Source organism: Tyto alba, unplaced genomic scaffold (assembly GCF_018691265.1).
Source record: "Tyto alba isolate M040663 unplaced genomic scaffold, T.alba_DEE_v4.0 Super-Scaffold_2, whole genome shotgun sequence".
Lineage (NCBI taxonomy): Eukaryota > Metazoa > Chordata > Aves > Strigiformes > Tytonidae > Tyto > Tyto alba.
This window is the reverse complement of record NW_024881282.1, coordinates 46359019-46383119: the sequence shown is the minus strand read 5'-3', so window position 1 is coordinate 46383119 and position 24101 is coordinate 46359019. Positions and strand designations below refer to the sequence as shown.

The window sequence follows — 24101 nt, the reverse complement described above, 5'->3', positions numbered from 1 at the left end:
TTCATTAGAGTAAAGCTGCACTGATCTGAATGAATAACAGTAGCCAGTTAACCTACCACAGCACAACTTGGTGATGTAGTCTGGAGTATTTTTACAAATTTTAAAAGTAAATTAAATTCTCGCATTCATGTTTTGAACCAGTTCAGATATACTTTTGTCTGTGGTCAGGTTATTTTTACCATCCTGTGGAAAGTTACTTGTCATCTGTAGTATTGATCTTTATGGCACAGTATTATTGTTCAGCATCTCATAGAGCAAGCAGCCACATTAGACAATTCTTTGTCCGAATAAATGAGCTTATCTTTAAATCTTTAATGAGAAAGGCTTCAGTAGACTGGTTGCTTAGTAAGGTGCACCTGCATAAAAGGGATCATTTTACTAATCATTTAAAATTAATTATCTCAGCTCACCAACTTTCTATGCAATATATTATAGTTTGTAGAGCAAAGAGTGCACAAAAGGTACTTTCCTAACTTGTTTATACTAGATGTAAATCTTTAATCTATAGCCTTGCTTTTAGCATTTTGCAGTGCTGTAATTCTAATAAGGTGATGACAGTCTCCAAGATTTAGTGTGTATTAACAGGTACTGTGCTGGTAAAATATACTGAGGGGAATTAGATTGTTCCTCCCCCAAATAAACAGCAGCTGAACCAAAGTGCATTCAGGTCACTGCCATGTGTAGATTATCCCTCTTCTGTTGGAGGAAATAATGGGTGGCAGTACAGGACACACTGATGTAGGTAGTTGCAAACTTTCTTGACCTCTTAGTACTAACTGCCATGCCTGAGAAACCCGTGTGTGTGCTGGAGATGCTTGTCTAGAGCCCTCCTCTGCAGGGCAGACACAGTGTGCATCTTGCCTTTCAGTAGTGCAGATATGACACAGTCTGCAGTAACAGTTTTCTATGTCCACAGAAAGGACTATCACAGGATTTTTTTTCTTACCTTAGAGTTGTCTGGGAGGTCAGAAGGCATCCTCATAGCCTCTAGGAGTTAAGTGCCCAAATTTCAATTACTTGGTATCTCCAGCACTTTTATTCTCTGCAGTGGCTCTAAACAAGTGAGTTTTCAAGGTATACCAGTGAGCAGAGTTGAGTGGCTGATTCCTTGGGACTCTTTTCAGAATCTCAGCTCTGAACAATGCATGGGTGTTTTTTGGTTGGTTGGTTGGTTTTGTTTGATTTTGTTTGTTGTTTTGTTTGTTTGTTTGTTTGTTTTGTTTGTTTTGGTGTTTTGTTTTTCTTTTTTTTTGCCAGAAAGGTACAGAGATTTTGGAAGTGTCTGCATTTTAGAATAAAAAAACTAACCTCATCCTGTTGATTAATCCTTAGGCTGCTTTTCTACCCCTTAGCTGTTCTCATTCTTTCTATATTGTAGTTAACTGTACAGCGCATCAGTACAGCCGTGTGACTGAGCAGTCAGAGTACACTTTATTATGCTTCCTCCAAGAGCAAAAACATGTCATCTGTAAGACATGACTGAATTTTGCTTCCTTCATCTACTTTTAAAGCCACTGCTTTCACCACTGGGCTATTAAGGAATCTTAGAGCAAGTAGTGGACCAACCATGCAGAACATAATAAAAAGCTTAAACCATATTCTTGATTTTTTTTTTTGTCTTTAAAATGTGGAAAATATTGTAAATATTTTTGTACAGATGGGTAGTTGGAATCTCTGAATATTACTTTTATGAAGTGAAATAGTCTGATATAAGAAATTGTTTTTCTTCTGTAGCTTTCATATTATCTGATGAATAATGAAAAACTGCTTACGAGAACTGTTTATGAAAGCAGAGCTGTAGTGAAAAATCTGGCCCCTGGGACAGAATACTTTTTTCAGTTAAGAACAGTTAAAGGCTTGGATTCCTCGGTGGCTGTGGAGAAAAAAGTCATCACAAGTAAGGAAATACCTCATAACTTGTCTTTTTTTTTTCTTTTTCAAAGACAGTAAATGTTCAGAGACATTTAAATCATTGTATGTAAGTGATTCAAAAGGGTCACACAGTTCAAAATGAAACTTTAACTTTGGGGGGCAAGTTTCACTTCCTCTTGTGATCGTTGTTTAAGGAGAAGCCTTGTATGTAACTCACTGGGTTGAAGTTGAGGAGTCTAGACATAATTGCAGATACCTGTTTGAAAAAAGAGGTAGACTCATAAAATTCTTTCAGCTCTAGCAGAGTAAGATTTTGCAATTGTGCTTCAGATAGCTTAACGAGATATGGAAAATTAACCTGTATCTTGCACTCATTTTCTGTCTCCAAGCAAACGTGGATTTTCTGATGCTCCTGTGATATAGCATAAAAAGAGGAGAGTTTGTGGCAGAGATATGAAGGAATAGATTTATACTGGATTCTGGACTGCCAGAGCAGATAAAGCGCAGCTAAGTGTAATCAGAAAAGAAAACAACTCCCAGATTTATACACATGCATGTCATAGACCTATTCCCTTCTTTGATGGATTTTCTGTGGTTTATTTGTATTATAACTCCTTAACCCAGTTGATAGTCAAGGAGGCTCTGCACTTAGTTATTCAAAGATGATTGAATCTCTGAAAAAAACCCAGACCTAGTCCTGCAAGATTCTTGTTAATGAACAGTGCAGCAGAATAACCATCATCATGGTCCTGAAGGTGCTTTTTATCCTTCAAGGAAATATTTTCAGGAGTATTGTATATGGCTAGATTATGGAGAGTTTATTCTATCATTTTAATGGCAAATCTTTAGGATTTTTTTCATGCTGAATAATCCATCTTTTAGTGGGATTATGCTAATTAGTATTTTTCAGAAAGCTTCAAGCAAGATAATTCAATAATATGGAAGATTCGTTTTTAGGAGGAATGGAAATATTTTTCTTTTCTAACAGCAGCTGTGCTGCACAGATTAATGGAGGTGCTATTCATAAATAATTATCTGTGATTTTAGGAATCTTAATATGCCAAAAGGAATATTTAAAAAGGAAAAAAAAAAGAGATGATCACTGCGACTATGCAATTTACTGTATCCCTAAGTGAACAGAAGAACAGTGTTCTAAAATTATATGGCCTAGGATGTGTTTTAGAAAACTTTTAACTGAATAAAATCTCTGCTTCTGTTTACAAAGTGTTCCATTCTCATTCTGTTTCAGCAGTGCGCAATGTCACTGTTCTTACAGAAGATCTGATAATTCTGGAATTTTCTTCCATAGCTTACGTAGTGCACACAGTGGGTACATCCCCAAGTTTTACCCTGTGCAGCATAATGGCACTGTTTACTGTGTATCTATACAAACATACCTCTAAAATTTATAAGAATATATCATGATGTTGTGAACCCTCAAATCATTTCAATAAAAAACATTTATTTTTAAAAGATGATTTTCTTATATTTTAAGGAATAAGCATTAAATTTTTCTTTATTAATCTGAATAATTTTTACCGTAGAACCAGCTGGGATATGTGGTCTGGCATTAAAAATGGTAAATACTTCCTCTGCAACTTTAGTGTGGAATCCAACCAAGACTAACTTCACTTCTTATAAAGCATCTTTATCAAACAACACCTTTATAAAAAAGTTCAGGATTCCAGGAACATTGACTGACTTCAGTGTTACAGACCTGACTGCTGGGGGCATTTACAATTTCACGCTGCAAAGACTAAGAGGAAATACTGAAGGAGCTTCTGCTTTCATTGAAATTGTAACAGGTCTGTATAGTTTCTTTCTTTCTCTCCTTGCTGGTGAATGGTAGCTGTCAATAGCAGTGCACATTTAGCTTTGTATATCTCACTTTGTAGAATAAGATTGGAATTTCAAGAGATCTTGCATGTAATAGTTTGCTGTGGTTGTGGACATATATTACTTATACTTTAGTCAATCTGCATCTATTGATACGCTACCAGAAATAATAATTTCTTTAGTTGTGCTGCATCTCTTTTGACCATTTTTAGTATTTTCATTATTTGCAGATCTTATCCTGCAAAGTGTTATGCACGAGCTGAGTTTTACCTTATATGCTTTCAGTAGTTTTTTTGCAGTGAATGAAGTTAAACAGGTTTACAAATGTTTGTAGAGTTAAGGCTTTAGATTGTAAACTACTCCATTCAAGGACTGTTTCTTATTAGATTTGTGATTAAAACTTAGTGAGGTAAAATCTCAAGTCTTGATACATGTGTCTGCAGCTAACTGTAATGCAATAATGTAAAATAGAGATTAAATTTACAGAGCAGAAAGATGCACCAAAACTACCTCAACCAATTTCTCTCACTACTTTCATATAGTACTTTTTATAGGTTTTTTATGTCAATGACATGGTGGTATGAGAGAGACCTGGGAAGTGTTGGAAGTTGTCACTGATTGACTACTTTGACCAAATGTCATGACATTTGTATGTCCGCTTTTGGGATCAGTGCTTGAAAAACTGTTGGTACTTCTGCCTTAGTCAGGGGGACTGAAGCAAGAGGTCAAAGAGAGCCTTTAAAATAAAGTGACGCAGGGATGAAAATCCCTACATTTGTTTTGAGGTAATGTCTTGAGGGCAAAATTAATAAGAAAAAATCTTTTATGCCTCTTAAAGTTTAAACTAGGACTGCAATGCTATAATACTTTTATTGCAATTAATATTTTTTTTTAATGGAAGTAAGATTTAAGTCAGTTTGGTTGACCTAATTGTGCTTCCTTTTATTTAAATGTATTGAGATTACTATGTGATGCTGAACCTGCTGTTTTATAATTGTTAATTTTTGGAAAAATTATCTTGTTGTATTTTGCACTCCATATTCACTGATGTATCTAATCAACCTCAACTAATTTTCAGTCCACTCAGAATATATATTACAGTATTTTTGTAAGTGAAATTGTGAAATTTACAGCAAACTTTTCTGACTATGCTTTACACAAATATACTGGCTGTATACTTTATACAAATATGCTGACCACTGCTGGTAAGAAGTGTGGGTGCACGTGCATGAAACAGAGAGGAGGATTGTAGAAGAGCAGGTGCAATGAGACTTGAGTGAACCACACTCATATCTGCATTCCCTGATGATGTGGTTAAATTGTCAGAAGAGTAGAACTGACGCATTTTTCAGCATCAGCAGTGGGAAGGGTAATTCTCGGTCATGGGATAATAGTAGGGAGAGCATTGACTTCATGGGACTAAATTCTCTTTCCATGAGGACATTTTTATGCTCTCTTCTACTGCTGTGTCAGAAGTTTTTTGACTAAGGTAAAGAGATGACATAAGTATTGTGATAACAGTACAGTCAGAGATTAATCATGGGTCTGTATAAAAAGACCTCTGTAAGCATAAAATGCAGCTTTAAAGGAAGTTGAGATCTGTGGAAATAATAGTACTGATGTAGGACTTAAAATTTATAAAAGTATACTAAAAGGAAGAAATGCTCTTAGTTACACTTGCACACCTCCACATATTTTTTTCTTTTTCCTGTTAAAATAAAGCAACAAGTTAAAAATCATAGAAGACAAGCATAGACTGAATATAAAATCTAACATTTGGATATATTAATGTTTCATATAGATTATTTGATGGCAAAACCGGAGTAATCTGAAATGATTCTGCCACTTTGGATAGTCAACGTAGAGTTCATGAAAGATACATAATCTAAACAGATTTACAGTAAATAAGAAAGGAGTGGAGCTTTTTCAGAATAGAAGTGATTTGATGTTCAGACTGCACAGTATGATATTAGTATATAAACAGAACTAGAAGATTTAGTCTGAATTCTGAAGTACAGTGTTAGTGAGGCAGACGGAGAACTGAGTGTAAGGATAGTGGTAAATCTGAAATATGATGAATAGCATCACAGACTGGGCTTGTTCTGGGAGATCAGCACAGGGACGGCTGTTATCTGTGCATGCTTTGCAGAGTAGAAAGGAGACAGATGCACATGGCTATGGATTGTGCGGGTGGATAAATTATACAATATTATAAATAGATAATGTTTTAATGATCTATTGAAGAAGCTAAAATTTGGTTCATTACGAGGCTTAGAGTGGATGATATAGATTTAAAGATGCATTAAAAAGCAGAAGAAAGTGAGATGGTGTGACAGGAGTAGGTGGAAACTTGGCTTTAATAAAAGAAGTAAAACATCTACATTTTGGGGACTTAACAGACTAGCCTTCATGGAATTACTGGGATCCCACATACATGGAAAGTATAAAAGAGTTAACAAACCTGTGGCTAGCAGCACAACAAGCACAGCTGTATTTTGAATTTCAACAGTAGCAACAGTTATGACAGTAGCAGTGCTAACTTTAGAATTGATGACAGCAGAAACACCAGGACTGTGCAGAGATTCTTTGTTAACTGAACACTGGGCAGAGATACTTGAGCTTGCTCTCTGCGAATGAGAATGTCGTCACAGCATATCTGGGAGATGATCATCCAAGTCTCAGAGGTAGTATAGCAACTGTCGTATAATATAATGCTGTATCCAGGCTAATTAGCAATTATCCTTCATGTAACAAGTAAACTCTTCTTAGATGCTTTTATTTTCAATTGTAACTACTAATATATTTGTAAAGGGGGTTATTTAAGTTAATGTCTTTTATTCCACAATTCTCTTTCAGAACCTGCAAAGCCGGAAGGACTTAAATTCTTCAATGTTTCATCATATTCTTTTTCATTGTATTGGACACTACTGTATGGACATGTGGACAGATTTCATGTGGATCTTATTCCTGATCATGGTTCTGTTGTTATCCTAGATCTTGGAGCTAGAGAGTATCAAGTATGTGCTTTTATTACAGGACTTGCATGGCCAGCTTTTCCTTATGCACTGTGCTGATGAGGAATCTAAGCTTGCCTCCTTAACTATTTAATGCAAATATTAATATGAAAGTATAATGAAAAATTGGTGAGAGCAAATTTCAGTATCCAGCATTTGTTACCTAACAGGTAGTGCATGTACTATTTTAAAGTCTGCTAGAAGGATACAGCCAGTCATCCAAGGGTTCATGAATAGTTTAACAAAGGAAGGGCAGAGCTATTGAGTAATACAGACTCATTAATTGTGTACTTGCCAGGAAGATCTGTGCTTAAATCATTAATGCAGGCAACATTTCACTGCTAAGCCATCAAAAAGAAATAGGAGCACTTTTTGATTCTGCTGTCTGGAAAATATAATAATATTAACAAGAATAATGGTTGGTCTGGTTGTTTTGCTTTTGTTTTCTATTGGAACTGCAAAGATACAGGTATTTTATATAAATGCTTGCTAAAAAGTTGTTAATTATATTTATTCCAAAAGATGGGCTAGCTTAAGCGTCAAAAACCTGTAGGTTTTTCAGGCTGCTTTTGTGTTTATTCTTTCAAAAAGGAATTTTATAATGCTTCATATTTGCTTTGATAACGGTGATGATACAGAAAAACCTCTATAGATACACTTATAGGTGATTCTGCGATAAAATTAATAGTTAATTTTGTTGTTCTTTAATATTGAATGCTATACAGATCTTATGGAGGGTAGTTAAATAAGATGGCAAAATACTGTACTGTAGCTAACATGTAAACTACTATTTTTACTGTTGTAAATACTGTTGTATTTCTAAAAGCTTATTAACAGATCACTTTCAGTAATGCAATGCTTAAACTTTTGTTATTTTGTTGGGGTTTCTTTCCATAATTTTTTGTGAAAGACTTAAATAAATCTATGTCCTATTTCAGGCTGATATTTCTAATACTATTCCTGCAACAACGTACAATGTTACAGTTTCTGCAGTTTCTTCTTCGGTCTACAGTTCACCTGCAAGTAGAACAGTGACAACAAATGTGACAAGTGAGTTAATAATGACTGATGAAATCTTGTTGATTTTTTTAACTATGATTTTTTTGTATTTATTATATGCACAGTAGTAGCTGAGAAATGATAATCAGTTTTGAACAGTCTTTTTTTTTTTTTTTTCATCTTCTTTAACCATAAAAAAATACAGTGAGGTGTTCTATGAGAGCATGCGAGTTTCTCTATCAGATGTTTTTAAGAAATGGCCCTGGATGTGAGTTGTAGCTCATCCATTAGCTTGTCAATATAAAAAAAAAAAAGAAAAAAAAACAACCAACAAACAAATCCCCTTAAAAGAACCATTTATAAGGTTCCATAAAATTTGCTATTGTGTCCTGTAGTAATATTCATACCCCAATTTATATGTATAGTGGTAGACTTCATAGACACTACAAAAAAATATAGCCATGTCAGACATATATTGTAAGAATGTAGTGTGGATTTAGTGAAAGGAACTGAAATTAATCATGCTAGAATATCTCAAATATTAAATTGGCATTAATCTGTTTTGTCCATGAAGATCCTGAGCATTACATATTTTACATTCCTGTAGAAGAATGTTCTTGGTGTTCTAAAATACATTTAATAATTTTTGTAACAGGAATCTAGGTAGCGAAATGTTTTTTATTCGACAGTACATTAGTTTTCAGTAGTTTTACTGGTTTATTCTGGTAGATTATTTAATTTCTTTATAGAAGCTGTGAAGGTGTCTCCATTATCTGGAAACTTAATTAAAAACTGTTTCATGTGTGTGTATGTGTATAAGACACCAATTTTTTTTTTTTTTTTTTTTCTTTAAGATCCTGGGCCCCCTGTGCTCCTTGCAGGTGAAAAAGTGGGCTCTGCTGGGATTCTGCTGTCGTGGAATACGCCGCTGCATCCAAATGGGAGAATTCTCTCCTATATTGTTAAATATAAAGAGGTCTGCCCATGGATGCGAACAGCTTATACACAAGTCACAACAAAGCCAGATAGTTTGGAAGTACTTCTTACCAGTCTTAACCCTGGAACAACTTATGAAATTACGGTAAAAGCTTTGCAAATGCCTTTTAGTATTTTGAATTGTGATTTGTTGTAAATTGTCTGAGTTTATGGTAGGTCCATCTAGTGTTTTCTGATGGGCCTTGATAATTACTGTTGCTATATAACAAAATATATTAGCCAGGTATTTGTTTACAGTAGTTGTTTTTAAATCTACTTTAAATAATTTCCAACAAAATTTGTACTAAAGTGTAGTTTCTTCTATTGATAATCTTACTGACATATGGCATTATATGGTAAAAATAAAAAGCAAAGGGTATAAGTTTCAAAAACCTCTAAATCCTTCATCTTAATTGAGCTTTAATCTTTCAAATCACTGGTGCTCTTTGGATATTACATGTAGATTTCTAAATCATCTCAGCCAGATCCAGAAAAGCATGTAGGTACATAATTCCTTCTTTGATTCTAAACTTAATTAGTTTAAGAAGGAGTTTTCTTGCCTCAGTATCTGCTTAGATATAGCCTGTAAACACCTCAGCCTAGTTTCCCTAAGCCTGAAAGTTTTACCTGGAATAAAAAATTACATACTTTTCATTCCTTTTCCATAGATTTAATTGCCGAGATATTCACAGTGAATATCTACTGCCCAAATCAGTACATGTATTTTCATGACTTCTATATGTGGAATTTGTTTACATTGAGGCAGTCCTGATCCATCTCTGAACTCTTCAACAACAAATTTCTTCAGATAGACAGAAATGAACTGCTGTCCTCTTGGCAATATTTGCCATGCAGTTCTTCACCTGATTTACTCTTTCATAAGAACCTTGGAGAGGTGCTTATTTTCAGTATTAAGAATGAAATGGAATTATGTGTTTGATTTGCTTTATTCCTTATCATGTAAGTCCATACAGTGCAAAGCTATAAAAAAATACTGAAGTTGATTAGACTAGGAATAGGGCTGTGCAGTGATTCTTTGTAAAGGTGGTGTGTGTGTGTAAGAGAGCAAAAATGTAATTATGCCTGCCATTGTGGGAAAGTTGCTCACTGTGAATCTACTTGTGATGACCGTGCTGATAAAAGCCAGTATATCCACAGCTGGAGAAATGTTTATCCTTTGATGTCCTGCCTCCAGTCATCTGTTAAAAAAAAAAAAACACAACCCCCCCGCAAAAAAAAAATTCAGCTACTATTTGAGAAAAGTATTATCACTTAGACTCTAGGCAGATTAACCTCCTTAGACAAATTAAGTTATTAAGAGAATTTAGTTTGCAATTCTGAGTACCTCAGCAGTAGTCATGTGGGGTTGACTATTAAAGGTTTTGCAAACTCCATTCTTTGCTCCAGATATGAATCTTCCCTGGGAAAAATGTGGGACATTTTAGATCGTTTGCTTTAGCAATAATTTGCCCTTTGTTGATATATATGGGAGGCAATCCTTCCCATTGCTGGTGCCTGAAACATTGATTTAGAGCAGAATTTAACTCGGGAAAATGACTTGTGACCCAACAACCTCTGTCTAGCAGGGACCACACGGCTTTTCTCATGAGTGAATAAAAACCTGTTGGCAAGCTAGGGGTTGTTACGTTACATACTGCTTTGGTGGGCGCCCTGACCGCCTGACCCACGAGCAACCTCACAGATTCAATAACAACTCAGGTGAAAACAGTTCTTCTACCTCACAGATGTGGTTAAAAAGAAACATTACATGTTTTCCTTCTCTTGATCAATTTCTTGTGGTTCTTTGGTTAATTTTTGGAGTCGGTTGTTTCATTTAAAAGTAGCTCTTGATTTTTGCATAGGTGAAAATTCTTTATTGTTTTAGGGTACGTGGCTTGGTCCTGTTGTGAAATTCTTTCTGGTAAATACTGTGACTCTACAGTTCAACAAACCTTATAAGCTCTGGATATGGGTTTCCAATCTGTTTGTAACAGCCTAGACTTAATTTCTTTACATTTAGTGAAAAAACATTTTTAAAGAAATAGCAGTTACAAGTGATAAATTGTTAAATGCTAGAGAGCTATGGATAATTTTGAACCTCTGATCACTGATAATTTTGTAAAAACACACACTCGAGATTTTTTCCTAAACTTAAATAATTAGTGGCAATGTTCTTCAGGGCATAAAAATTAATACTCCTTCCAAATGTGAACTGCAGCTACTTGAGAGTTGGATAGTATTTTGTTATCTGCATAGTGAACTTGTCCTTTTTAAATGTTCACAAGCTTTTTTATATAATGACTCTTTGTGGCAGTGATGTCAAGAAGTTAACAACACACTGTGTATGCATTTATTTTGATTTATTTTCAAAGCTAATTGGTGTGTGTAGCTGACACCTTTACCATGAAAATTTTTGCATACTTATGACATAGTAACTTCGAGTTCTCTTGAAATTACACATATGAAATACGAGTTAACATATCTGCCGTAATGCTAGTTTTCCTTTCTGGACCCTTTCTACTACATCTCTACTTTGAGATGAGATAACAAAAAATCAGGTTCAGGTGAGGACGTACCTGTAGATTTATATAATGTTATTTTAATACTGCCATAATTTTCTGATTGCCCATCAACCACCTGAAGATCTCCAGGTAATTTCCTCAGCTACTGCAACTACTGTAGAATTCATCAATACTTAAGGATGTTTCAAGTTGTTCTCTCTGTGACACAGAAGTAGGTAGGATTGGCTTGTGTCATGAGGTGTGTGTGTGCATGGGGAGGGGGTGTTTGTATGGCTTGGGAAGTTGCTGGCCAGTGTTACAGACTCTTCTTCACCAAGCAGAGCATGCACTGCACTGGGATGTAGTCGTAAGCTTATGCATCCCTTTACATCCTAGATTAAGTCTTCCATGTTACTTCATATTTCTTTGCTGTAGCTTGTCTGCTGTGGCTTAGTGCTTTTCTTTAAATAGTTTTACAGTCTTCTGAAAGATGCATAGTTTAGTCCTGTGAAGTTTCCCTTTCTGACCTGCTGGCTCCTTACGCTCCCTTTGCCCTTTGTTATCCCCTGCATGCTGTCTGTACTATGATCCACACACAGTTTTGCACATCTGCCCCCTCTCACTCTGCTTTCCCCACAGTCTGTACTGTCAGCTCCCTCAGCACCTCTGCCATACCTTTGTTACCTGACACTGGCGGGAGGGAATGGCTCTGCCAACTTTATTCTTGCTGGAGAGCCTTTTGCTTTGCTTCTTCTTTCACACATCTCTCACCATCACTGTTGGAATTTTGCTCATGTTTTACCCTTTGTTGTCTCTGTCACTTCTTTTCAAAATAAGGAGTCAGACTTCATTCTTCTTTCTCTGTAAGTATTGCATGCCATCAGTTAAATTGTCAGTAGGTCCTATATTGCAGAGCAAATAGCAGAGTTGTTGTATTTATCTCCATAAATTATAAAAAAAGTCTCAATGTACTGCCCTTCCATGGGAAGACTCTGCTATGATCGTGAGCACTGAGGCACATCCACCATAAAGTGCATCCACAGTTCTGTGACGTATTGTCTTTCTGCCAAAAGGCATGCTTTCCTCAGGTTTCTGCTCTGAAGGAGGTTGACCTGCATTTTCTATCTTTCAGGAGTTCAAGAAATAAAAGAGAACCTATTTCCCTTTTTACTCTTAAGTTACAGTATAAGTAAACTAGAAGTGAGGAAGCTGGTTTTAGTGAATTGTGGTGAGGAAAAGGAGTGTTACTGATGTCATTCTTGCTTTTGACTTTAGCATTTGAAGTGTGGATATTAACATGTGTTTTTCTCAATTTCTTATACTGTTTCATAATTTTTCCATTTTATTTTTTCACATTTAAATGTTGAGTGTAAAGTAAACAGTACAGCTATAAATGGAATGTTCATTTGTATGTTTATAGTTTAAAAGCTAGAAGGTGAATCTCTGTATCCTTAAGATTTTCATAATCCCTGGAACTATATATCCTACAGGTTTTCTAATGTGGCTTTTTTTTTTTTTTTTTTTTTCTGTAGGTTGCTGCTGAGAACAGTGCTGGTGTTGGAATATATAGTGATCCTTTTCTTTTTCAGACTGCAGAAAGTGGTAATTTTAATAAAGCTGATAATTATTTTAATTAAAGCTGCTCTAATTTGTTCAAATAAAGTATCCATGGCACATTTTATTATTGAACAAATTCTGATGCATTTAGAATAAATTCTTCATTGCTTCCTTATTCTCTCACTCAGTGGAAAATATGCATTTTGTCCTATTTGCTAGGAACAGCATTTAGGATCTGCACATATGGGGGTTTCTTATATGTATTCTTGTTTCTGTTGGGTTTTTCCTATACCAGTCTGTAGGTAGGCTGCTTCCAGAAAGCAGGGTCACAGGAGAGCAGAGCTGCTTATCGAGTGGACCCATCTGCTGTTGCCTGCAGCAGTACTAGGAGACAGACTCTGTTGTGGGACCAGCTCTGGCGTTGCCTACTTATGTCAAGCCATATTTGTTTAGTGCTGGAGTCAAGTCTAAGAGGCATAGCACAAGAATGTATTTTACTAAGTTTTTACTTCTTAATTCAGAAGAAAAAAATTTTAAAAATAATACATGGCTGAAATGAAAATTTTACTTGATGGCTTTGAAGTTTAAAAACCAGTAATTATAGTCTGAATTTGCATAATCTTTATTAATTTAGCATTTGTAGTCTTGCTCATGCTCCAGGAGCAGTTGTACCTTGGCTGAAGATCTGGCACCAGGCCAGTTATGCTAGGGTGAACCAGTGTCAGTGGAATATAGAGTTTGTGCTGCCATGGCAGTGGCTGTCCCTCTGTGCTTAGGAATCTTGGATGGTTTCTGTAGCTGTGCAAACTGCAGAGTGCCACACCTCAGTTAATAGCCAGAAATCATCCCTCTGCATGAGATTTCTGACATAATGCAATGCCTTATGAAACCAGGTATGAGAAGGGGTAGTAAACTTGCCACGTGGAGCTATGCAAAATCATTATTCTTCACTATTTTTTGTACATTACTGCTGGTAGAAAGCCATATTTCCATGAACTTTATTTACTCATGTTTGACAGAGGACAACACTAGCATTTCTTCATACAAGAACATTAGCTTTTTACTTTTTGATAAATTTCTGTTTAGATTTTTATTAAAGCTAAAATCCCTTATTATGAATGTAATTGGAAGATTTATTCAACTTCTAGATGAGAATTATGTGTCACTGATACTACATTTGTACTTTTACCTTCTCAGCTTTTTTTAAAAAACTCTTGCTTTGATGGTTAAAAAAAGCCCAACATCTTGATCAACATGAAGAGCTGCGGTTTAAAGTAGTAAAGCTAGCCAAAAGATATTTAAATGTAAAGGCTGTATTCTGAGCAGAGGGGGAAGGAGGTGAAGGTCTGGCAAAAGATTCATCAGGGCCTAAGCAAGAACTAAATATGAGGCTTGGAGGAGCTGTCTCAATTCACCTGTGGAAGATCTGTAATTGTGGACAATTCTATATTTTTAAGGCAGCATTACCTTTTTCTACTTATTACTAAGTCTAGATATTGGAGGAGCTGCTGCTGACTTTGCCATGCAGACATGACTAAGAGAGAGCCACAGTGCTCTAATTCACAGGAAAGTTCAGTTAGTGTGTAAAATCTCATTTAGATGCTGCATCCCATTCCTTTGTGCAGTAATTAATACAGATGCTCTGACAAAAGGCCCTGGGAACTGTCACTGATACAAAGAACATAATTTCTGCAGAGGTAGTGAATATTCAAATTAAATTGAGTTATTTAAAGCTACCAAAAATCTATATCCAGCTGAAAAGATGACACAGGTTAAATGAAATAAAACACCCAGTGCTGTCATATGCTCTTAAACAAAGAGAAATGGGCAAGAATTTGCTTCTTCTGACACAGTAGATGAGTTGCTTCTAGGAAAAATATTTTTAAGTTGACCAAGCCACTTACTATATTATTATGAGACTGAAATAATTGTATTTCTCACACTAGATTGGAAAAGAGCTGGTTGCACATCAGCACTTTACATGTGTTTGTGACTGGTTGTTATTTATTTGCTTCAGGGTTTGGAAGCAAGAAATGACATTGCAAAAAAAAAAAATATGGGAATTTGTTTTTCCAGTATTGAGAAGAAAAGTATGTCTCACTGCTTTTGTTTGTTTTGTTTTCAAGCTCCAGGTAAAGTAGTGAATCTCACAGTTGAAGCCTTAAATTATTCAGCTGTAAATCTGATCTGGTTTCTCCCTCGGCAACCAAATGGAAAGATAACTAGTTTCAAGATTAGTGTGAAACATGCAAGAAGTGGAATTGTAGTGAAAGATGTCTTGGTTAAAGTAGAGGACCTTCTGTCTGGGAGGTTACCAGAATGTAATGTAAGTGCTATAAACCTTTTAAATGAGAAATAGACTCAAGCCACAGAATATAGTTTTACATTTGAATTTTGAGACAGAAGATTTGGAGGCTTGCTTTTCAGAACAAACACAAATACTTTACGAACTTAGGCCCAAGGCAGGTTATAATGGTTAAAGAAAAACCTTTCTGTTCAAAATAGTTTAAATTGAGTGCTTTTCCTTGAAAAGCTCAGTTTAATCAAACTAAAAATGTTAAGAAACATTCGATTTGTCATCCTTTTAACAGAAAATAATGAAATGGATAATTTTTAATTTTTTCAGCTTTCCATTTTTAAATTCCTGTTTTATACAGCATTCAATTAGAAAAAGCAAGAATTGGTGTGTTTTTTTTTTGTCAGTGCAGACATATAATAATGTTAATACCTTATTTTTATATGTAGTATGATAATGCTTTTTATATTTTAAATGTATGCTTTGTTCTGTGTATCACATATCAGCTTTGTTTAAATACTTTCCATATCTAAATAGAGAGACCCATGATTAGCGGAATGATTTTTAAAAAAATGTTTGTAGTTTGAGTTGTTTTTAAAATAAGCATTCATTAAAAAGTTTCTGAATTTTGACTATTCATTGGATTCAGACCTGTAACCAATGTATACCTTTCAGAACTCCTTGAAGAAAATTATCTTTTCAGTATTTATTCTCCTTTTCTTCTTTATTCTAAGCAGTGTTGTGTTTTTTCTATTTTTTTTTTCTATTTTTTTTCCCCCCAGATGCTAGGCTTAGTAGTTTCATGAAAAGTGCAGTTTTAAATGACAAAAATTATCAGAACCTTGGTTTCAGATTTTATTTGGAAGATCATTTTAGGTACTGTGAAGTTTCCCAACATCAGGCTGATTTAATTCAGCATTGAGAAGGCAGACTGCCACCTACTGAATCACAAGCATTGCTTTCTGTATGTCTCCTGACAGTATGGATGAGGAAAGCCCTGTCTGGTCTTATCCATGATACATGGATATATGTATGCTATATATGTATATACACATACATGCATATAACATGCATGTGATGTAGAAGGACCTCACTCAGGGACTTCTTTTTAAGAGAGAGACTGAATGTTGAAAATGAAATCTGGGAATAATTAAATGAATCCTAGAGAGTTGCCTCTGTTCAGTCAGATTTGGGATCTTTTGGGATAAGGCAGGAAACTATAATAATGTCACTAACAGGTTATGCTAGCAATGTCAACTAATGAAAATGTAACCTAAATTTGGACATTGAAGTATAAAAAAGAGAATCAATCTTGGGTAATTTTATTTAAAAGGTGGTCTGCCTTGTTTGATCTACATATATTTACGATTATAGATTATACATGCAGTTTATCATGTTTCGTATTTTGTCTTTGTGTAGGATAACAGTGAATCATTTTTGTGGAGTACTACCACTCCTTCAACTACTTTTGGCAAATCCACAATTCCTTCACGGACTACAGTTACACCAAGTACAGAGACACCGACACAGATGAGCTCTGTTTGGAATGAACCAATTAGTTTTGTTATAACTAACCTCAGGCCATATACCACCTATCTTTTTGAAGTCTCTGCAGTTACCACTGAGGCAGGCTACATTGACAGTGCGATTGTCCGGACACCAGAATCAGGTATATACTGCTTTCAGATGGAAATAAAGTTCTCGGATTTTTATGAAAACCTAGAAATACCTGTTTGAATTTATGTTGCAAGATATATTCAGTCTGAGTTTGCCTTTATCCGTATCATGCTCTTGTATTTACACGATTACTTACTTTTACATGATGGAATCAACTGAAAGTGTATATAACTATTAATGTATTTAATAATGTGCACTGAATGGGAGTTCAGTTATTATTAGAAGTCAAAGGTACCAAAGTATGCTTAGGACAGGTGAAATTTTATGAAAAACTGAGGATAATTTAAGAACTGCATGGAATTAATGGCACAATGGAAGGACAACTCAATAAACTGATGAAGGGAAAAGGTGCCAGGCATAGTATCCAATAAGTATGTGTATTGTGTACATAGCAATGGACTTACTGCTTCTTTGCCTTTGTGGAAAAATAAGCAGTATAAAGAAAAAACCTGTCCCACGGTTCCTCAATCTGAACTTATTGCAGAAAGTTGTTCAGTGATTGAGAGATCTTTAAACACTAAGAAAGCTGATTTTGGGTTACCTGCAATGCACTGAGATGTTAGATTTGGAAACAAAGGTTCAAGAGCAGGAGTTCTACAATGGCTTAGGTAACGGGCAACTTCATTAACAGAACCATACCAAAAAGGTGTTCTAAAGGAATATTATCCTGGCTTTCTGTAACATTCTGGCTTTCTATCTGCTAGTTCATCATTCTTTTGCCTGACACAGTTTGGTGTTACTGGGTTCCCCTTTCATAAAACCAGAATTCATAACACTGTTCAGATGAAAAGAAATTTAATTCCCTTCTAGCACTGTTAATTTGAATCGCTTTGCTAGAATTAAAATATCCCTAGTTTGCTGTTCTGTCTAGGGTTAATGAAGTTTTGAGTAGTATCTCTTCTAATGATCTCAGGGCTAATTTTCAGTTTACTTTTATGCTGTTAACGTCCTAGGATAGATGCACTGGTAATAAGAAAACCTTCAAAGTGATGAAAAGTTTATGCAATGGGGTTTAGTTCTGCCAAATTCATAGAAATATGTCAGCTGTTTGAAAGACAAGATCTTCAGTCCTTGTGTACTGGGTGCCTGTACATCCAGGGTTCATCCATTAAAGCATGGTTTGGTGAAAAGGGAGGTGGGCTTGCTGGTCAGTGTGGGTGGATGTGTGGTGTGCACCGGGCCACAGGCCCTGTCAGCCTTCATGGCCCAAGCCTCAGCAAGTCCTTCCTCTTAGCAGTACAGAGGTATACCCAAGCTTCTTGATCCACCTCTATTAGATCTTCACATTATGAGCATTCAGGTGCTTGTTAAAGTGCTCCCCCATGAGTCTTGCATGCTTGTGTGCCTAGGACCCTGTTCTGAGGCTGACTCTAGAGTTGGTTAGTGATTTGTTATAAGTTAATAGATGTCTGACCTCATTATTTTTATTTTCTTACCTTTCATTTGCCTCAGTGGGAAAGATGTTTCTACACGAAACAGTTTGTATTTATCTGTATAGCCTATTTAGTTAAATCATGGTTTAGGAGTGTTGCTTTGCAGTTATTGTAACAGGTTCCTCCTTCAGTATCAAGCACCATCATCCAATGTCTCTGATAACTGAAATCCACTTCTCTTCTCCAAATGTCTTGGTTCTTACAAGAATCTCTTTAGTGTCACACTAGCCAACCCCTCGAAGTTACCAGTTTCTTGTATGGCCTAAACATCACATTTCACTTTTTCACTGGACTGTCTGAGATGAGGCTTGAGGGAGGGGACCTGATGGATTAGAGTTTGTCATAGCAGGTGGGAGGATGGAGAGTGAATTTATTTCAAATGTCACTTTCCTGCTCACACAGGAGCATGACATGGAGTTGTCATGCCCATTTTGCCACACAGTTGAATGTGATACATGTCCCTACTGTATAGCTCATTGATGTTCTATTTTAAAACACTGAAAATTATTTCTGTCCCCTCCAACCATAATTTTCCAAGCCACGCTGAAGCTCTCCTGTGTTGCTGATAAAGGTGATACTTTTCTTGCTTTGATTTTTGAAAAAGATGCTAGTTCTTTCAAGTATTTTTAAATTCTTCATTATAAATATTTTTTGAAAGATCAGCATGCAAATATTTCCTTTGCTGGGATAGCTGTCAAGGAGAGGATACTTCTACAAAGAGAAAAAGTTTTAAACCTTGAAAAAAAAAGTGGACTTTTGAAATGATACTTCAGAATTATGTATAATTGTAGCTGATGCAATTTGCATAACTAAGAATGGTTAAGTAGTCACTACTGACCAATATATAGCATATCTTTTAGGAATGATAGGTTTTTTAATTTCTTTCACTTGTACGTTAGTTTTTACAAAAGACAATAGTACTTTTTAAGAGTAGCACGTTAGTTAACTTGCATATTTGTTTACAGGATCAGTCTATATCTCCATATTGGCTTAAATCTGACACATGACATATCAAGACCTGATTTTTGTAGAAATTTGTATCAAGCAATTCCCATAAGTTTACTTGTGTATGCAGCATTTTTAAAATCAGGTTGGTTTTTACTCTATATGGATGTAAAAAAATTCCACCTCCTTTAGTTGTTTTTGGATTCAGATTTTAATCTCAGTACTAATCTCTCATTAATTTATCAATGCAGTAAGGTATGCTTTAGAAAGCACAGGGGTTGGATTCCATAATCACTTGAATATTGGATTAATGTAATTTATGTGAATAGTTTATTGAAAATGGAAAATTACTCAAGTATGCAAAGTTTTTGAAGCTTAATTAGTTCCAGGTTTACCTTTCTGGGTAGTAATGTATATCATTAGTCCTGTCAGAAATCTTCAATGTGAATTATTGTCTATATGAAAAAATAACTTATTCAAGGAAGAAAAATATACTCAGTGTGAGCTCTGTATTGCTGAGCCTCACAATCATATTTGAACATCTTCTGTATGTAATCTATATAATGAAGTCTATGCTAGACTTGGTAGAATTCCTGACACCTTTGTCTTTTAAGGATGAATTGCATGCTACCAGCTTTCTTGATACCTTTTGCAAGCATTTCCTTAAAAAATAAATTAAATTAATGAGATGTGCTTTTAATGTAGCTTCCCTTCAGAATATTTGTTTATGTTTAAAAAAAATTGTCTGATATGTGGTTCTTGGAAATCCTAATATAAATTATTTTATGTTCAAAGACTTTTTCCAATATTGTTTAAGTTCCAGAAGATCCACCACAAAATTTTGCCAAGACCAACATTACAGCAAAGTCTTTCTCAGTGACGTGGGACCCTCCAACCATAGTAACAGGAAAGTTTAGTTACAAAGTTGAGTTGTATGGACCATCTGGTAAGTCTGAATCGATGTTTTTATTTCTTCTTGTCAAGAATGAATATTTGAAAGCAGTGCTATATATCATTTTTATTATTAGAATTTTAAATATTTTTTAGATTACATTTAAGGGAAAAGTCTGTCCATCATGAGAAAGAGTATGCAATCAAATTCACATTAGATATTTTTAAGAGTGGAGGAAACCAACTTTCCTCATTTTTTCAGAGAGATGCCAGGCTAAACTTGCAGCTGAATTAGGGTGCTTATATATCCAAATCATTCTGTATCTTACCTTTATTCTTCTCTTTCTGTTAAAGATTTATGGAGGAATTTAATTCCCGTGTAGTATATAATAAACTGTATGAATCTGTTTTGATGTTTTTGTAATTTTTTTTTAACTCAAACATGTATATATAAAAAGATTATATAAATACCTGTAGTTAAGTAAGAAGTTAATAGGCTATATACTGATGTTTTTATGGGACTACACAGGAAAGTCAATAGAAAGTAATTTATAAACAAAAAAGAATCCCTTCCTTTTAAAACCCCTACCTTCTTGAGGTGGCTTTTTTGTTCATTTGTTTTTTTTCCCCGGACTTTCAATACTATTTCCAATGAAGTTGATGCCAAATTAGCTTTTTCACAAACAAATATGGCTTCTCATCATTCATTATCCTGGAAAGTAGCTGTGGACTGTTTCTATTCTTGAGATAGAATATCTTCATTTTTCATTCCAGGTCATATTCTGGATAACAGCACAAAAGATCATAAGTTTGTATTTAGCAATCTTGTGCCGTTTACAACATATGAAGTGTACGTCAGTGCTGAGACAAGTGCTGGGGTGGGGCCAAAGACTAACCTTACAGTTTTCACTCCTGCAGATGGTAAGTAGGCATAGAGAAGTGAGGTAAGTGGTCTGTAAATGGTGACTGGCTTCAGTTTTCTCTTCAGAGCCTGTTAGGTACTTTGCAAAGGAAAGAATGAGTGTATTGTAAGACTGTTATAAGAGAGGGATAAAAACCCAAATAAAGAAATTACCTAAAAATTTATTATTTCGATTTATTTCTCCATTTTTGTTGAGTTCATACACTGCCACTAAACTTGCTATCAGAAGCCTTCAGTGATTGTGAAAGAAACATAGTTTCTGCCTGAATTAAAGTAGTTATTTTTTAGATACGGTAATTAAGTTGCAGGTCCCCCCCTTACCCGTTAGATGGCAGCAAGTGGAAAAGAAAAAACAGCAGGATTCGCCCACGGCTGGTTGTTCACCCCCAACGTTTCTTATTAAACCTTTCGTTTGACTAATTTTCACCAAATAGACGGTCACACACCGGTCTTTAATGGAGCCACCTTTGCCAGGGACCATAGCTCTGAGGCAGCCCCAACATCGAGATCTTGTCCTGAGGCAGCTCTGCCCCTGAGCCCTTTGCTCTGTTGTTTGGGAGTTTGGCTCCCTGTAGTTGACTCACCAGGTGAGAGTCCTTTGCTGTATAGAGATGCAGTTTTACCTTACATGTGTGTGAGATTGTGCAGGATTATTGGTCAACATCTGAGGATGCAACCAGAAAAAAATGAGAATCAGCGTGTAATAGGCAGGCAGTTTCAACATGGTTATTTCTGTGTTATGTTTATTCTACACAGCACAAATTTAGAAGATTTCTCAATCACTGATTGCTGCAATGCTTGCTGTCAAGGTGTAACAGCAAGAGGAACCACCTATCCTTATTTATTGTATTCTTTCCCGAAGTATCTGCTTTTGTCAGGTCTCAGAGAAAATTTCCAGAGATGGCCTGCCTCAGTACAATCATTCTCATCCTCTGTCTAAACTCACTGTCACAAGCCAAAGGGGATTTTGGTGGTTTTGGGTTCTTCTTTTAGAGTGACAGACAATGTCTCATTTTAATGTCCAAATCTACAAATCTTTATTATGCAAGTAATTTCAAATTTGTCTTTTTCTGAGGTATATTAGGAAAAAAATATTTTTCATATCAAATTTGAATATCATTCTATTGAAGATAAAAGTATTTAATCTCTGGCAGTCCTATGTAAAGTACCATATCAGTATTACTGCATAGTTAAAGAAGAAACTGAACCAAAACCTGTTATAAAAGGCAAATGAACAAGATTTATCACATTATTTATTTTTTTCCAGCTTTTTACTTCATTCTTGTAGGCTTTTGTTGAATTTAGAATTGAGCTTTCATTTTCAATATACTTAAGATTCCATATAGGAAGCTAGCAAGGGCCTGCTTGCTTCCAATACACTGACTTCTGTGGAGCTATCCTTACTTACTTCATCTTGGGATCTGTCCATATTCATACATATGTCATATATGTCAAAAAAACTGTGTGCATATTTTTAGAACTGTAACTTTGCTAAGAAAACATGTGGAGTAACTCTACCTGCACAGGATTGACTCAGAAGATAAGGATGTGAAATTTTATTAAATGCCTATTGTACTTTGCATGCAGTGCTTGAAAAAGATGTTTAATTAAACCAAGGTTATTATTGAATATTTAGTCCCAGGTGCTGTATCAGATTTGCATCTAGCAGAAGTGGAAGCCACATATATAAAAATTATTTGGAGGAAGCCACAACAACCAAATGGAATCATTACCCAGTACAGAGTTAAAGTACATGTGCAGGAAACAGAGGTGATTCTGGAAAACACTATTCTTGAAGGAAAAAATAAGGTATTCATTTTTTTTTAATACAGATTTCTTTACTAGATTAAATTTGCTTCTCTGCTTTGATAGGTACAGAATGTGGAATTAGTTACCACAGATGAGTTGAAAATTCTTCTAAAAGCCACCTTCCTCATCCCACCTTCTTTCTCTGCCTGGGTTTTGAAGAGATTCCAATAATGCTACTTCCACAATAAATAATTCTGGCAGAATGATCCAGCCTGTCTTAGCTACTGAAGGCAGGCAGCCATAGCCCACAGTCTTGTGCTTTCTAGCCTTTGAGTTCTTTGCAGCATAGGGTGACCTAACAGTAAGAATACAGATTTAGGTGCCGAGATTGATACATAGCCACTCAGGCAAACTCCTAGAAGATGTGGGTATGAATCCTATGGACAAGTAAAATCAACAGAAGTCACCCAAGGCTGGTTAAGTGCTCTGCTTGCAAGGCAAACACCCCTAGACTTTCTGCCCCCATTTCTATCCCTGAATTTACATGTCTGCTACTACATGATGAACTCCATGCTATGGTTGTATACTAAGGATATCTGTGCACATCTATCAGATTAAATTTTGAGGGGAATTTATGCTGTCAGTCAGTCTAGCTTCTGAATTTTGGGTGCTGACGTGCTCTACGTCCTCTAGATGGGGCAGATCTGAGCATGCAGCACAAAACTGTAGACCCCTAGCAAACATTCAGCTCTGGATTGAATGCTTTCTGAGGTAGGGATTTTTGGTCTGAGTTTTGAACATAGGAGCCCAAAGTTTGCATAATTCCTTTTTTTAGACAATGATGTCTTTCTCTGGATCTGACATAGAATCTAAGTTTTGATGTAGAGCTGAATGAAGGAGTTTGCTTTCAAGTTGAATGGTATACATTAAATAGAGCCCTGGAGCCAAACATTAAATAAGGAGTAAGTTAAAAAAAAAAAAAAAAAAGAAAAAGAGGGTAAGGATCCATTCATTAAACCAGTCAGGCATCCTTGGAAAATTAAAGTATATTACTCTATAATTAAAGATTGTATCATAGTACAGACAGAAAAAATTCAAGTTGTCTGCACAGACATGTTCTACTGATGGGATTTCCTAATTTTTGAATTCTTAGTGTAGCATCATTGTTCCTTTATTATAGTTTATCAAATGTCATTTTCTAATTAAAAACCAAACCAAATCATAATAAACATTACTTAATTTAGAACTCCATTAACCCAAGCTTAGAGCATCTACAGGATTTGAACTGTCAGATCCACAGTGCTAGCAGTACTCAATAACTAATAGCAATAAAAGGCTGTTGTCTTATATGTCGAAAAGCCTCAGAAACAAAAAAGTATTTCCACGTGGTTTACTACTTTCCTAAAAAATTTTGCTGAAGATGAGGCATATCTA

The 24101-nt window shown here is 35.4% G+C and overlaps 1 protein-coding gene across 1 annotated transcript in view; it reads left to right on the top strand.

The window, feature by feature from the left end:
• Positions 1 to 7137: 7137 nt before the first annotated feature.
• PTPRQ (protein tyrosine phosphatase receptor type Q) overlaps positions 7138 to 24101 on the top strand; it is a 108882-nt gene continuing 91918 nt past the window's right edge. Inside the window, exons 1-9 of the mRNA XM_042793207.1 lie at positions 7138 to 7191; positions 7661 to 7772; positions 8576 to 8802; positions 12730 to 12799; positions 14881 to 15080; positions 16470 to 16719; positions 19923 to 20051; positions 20771 to 20917; positions 22555 to 22727. Of these exons, the coding sequence (XP_042649141.1) occupies positions 7138 to 7191; positions 7661 to 7772; positions 8576 to 8802; positions 12730 to 12799; positions 14881 to 15080; positions 16470 to 16719; positions 19923 to 20051; positions 20771 to 20917; positions 22555 to 22727 (1362 nt within the window). The remainder of the gene's footprint in view (positions 7192 to 7660; positions 7773 to 8575; positions 8803 to 12729; positions 12800 to 14880; positions 15081 to 16469; positions 16720 to 19922; positions 20052 to 20770; positions 20918 to 22554; positions 22728 to 24101) is intronic.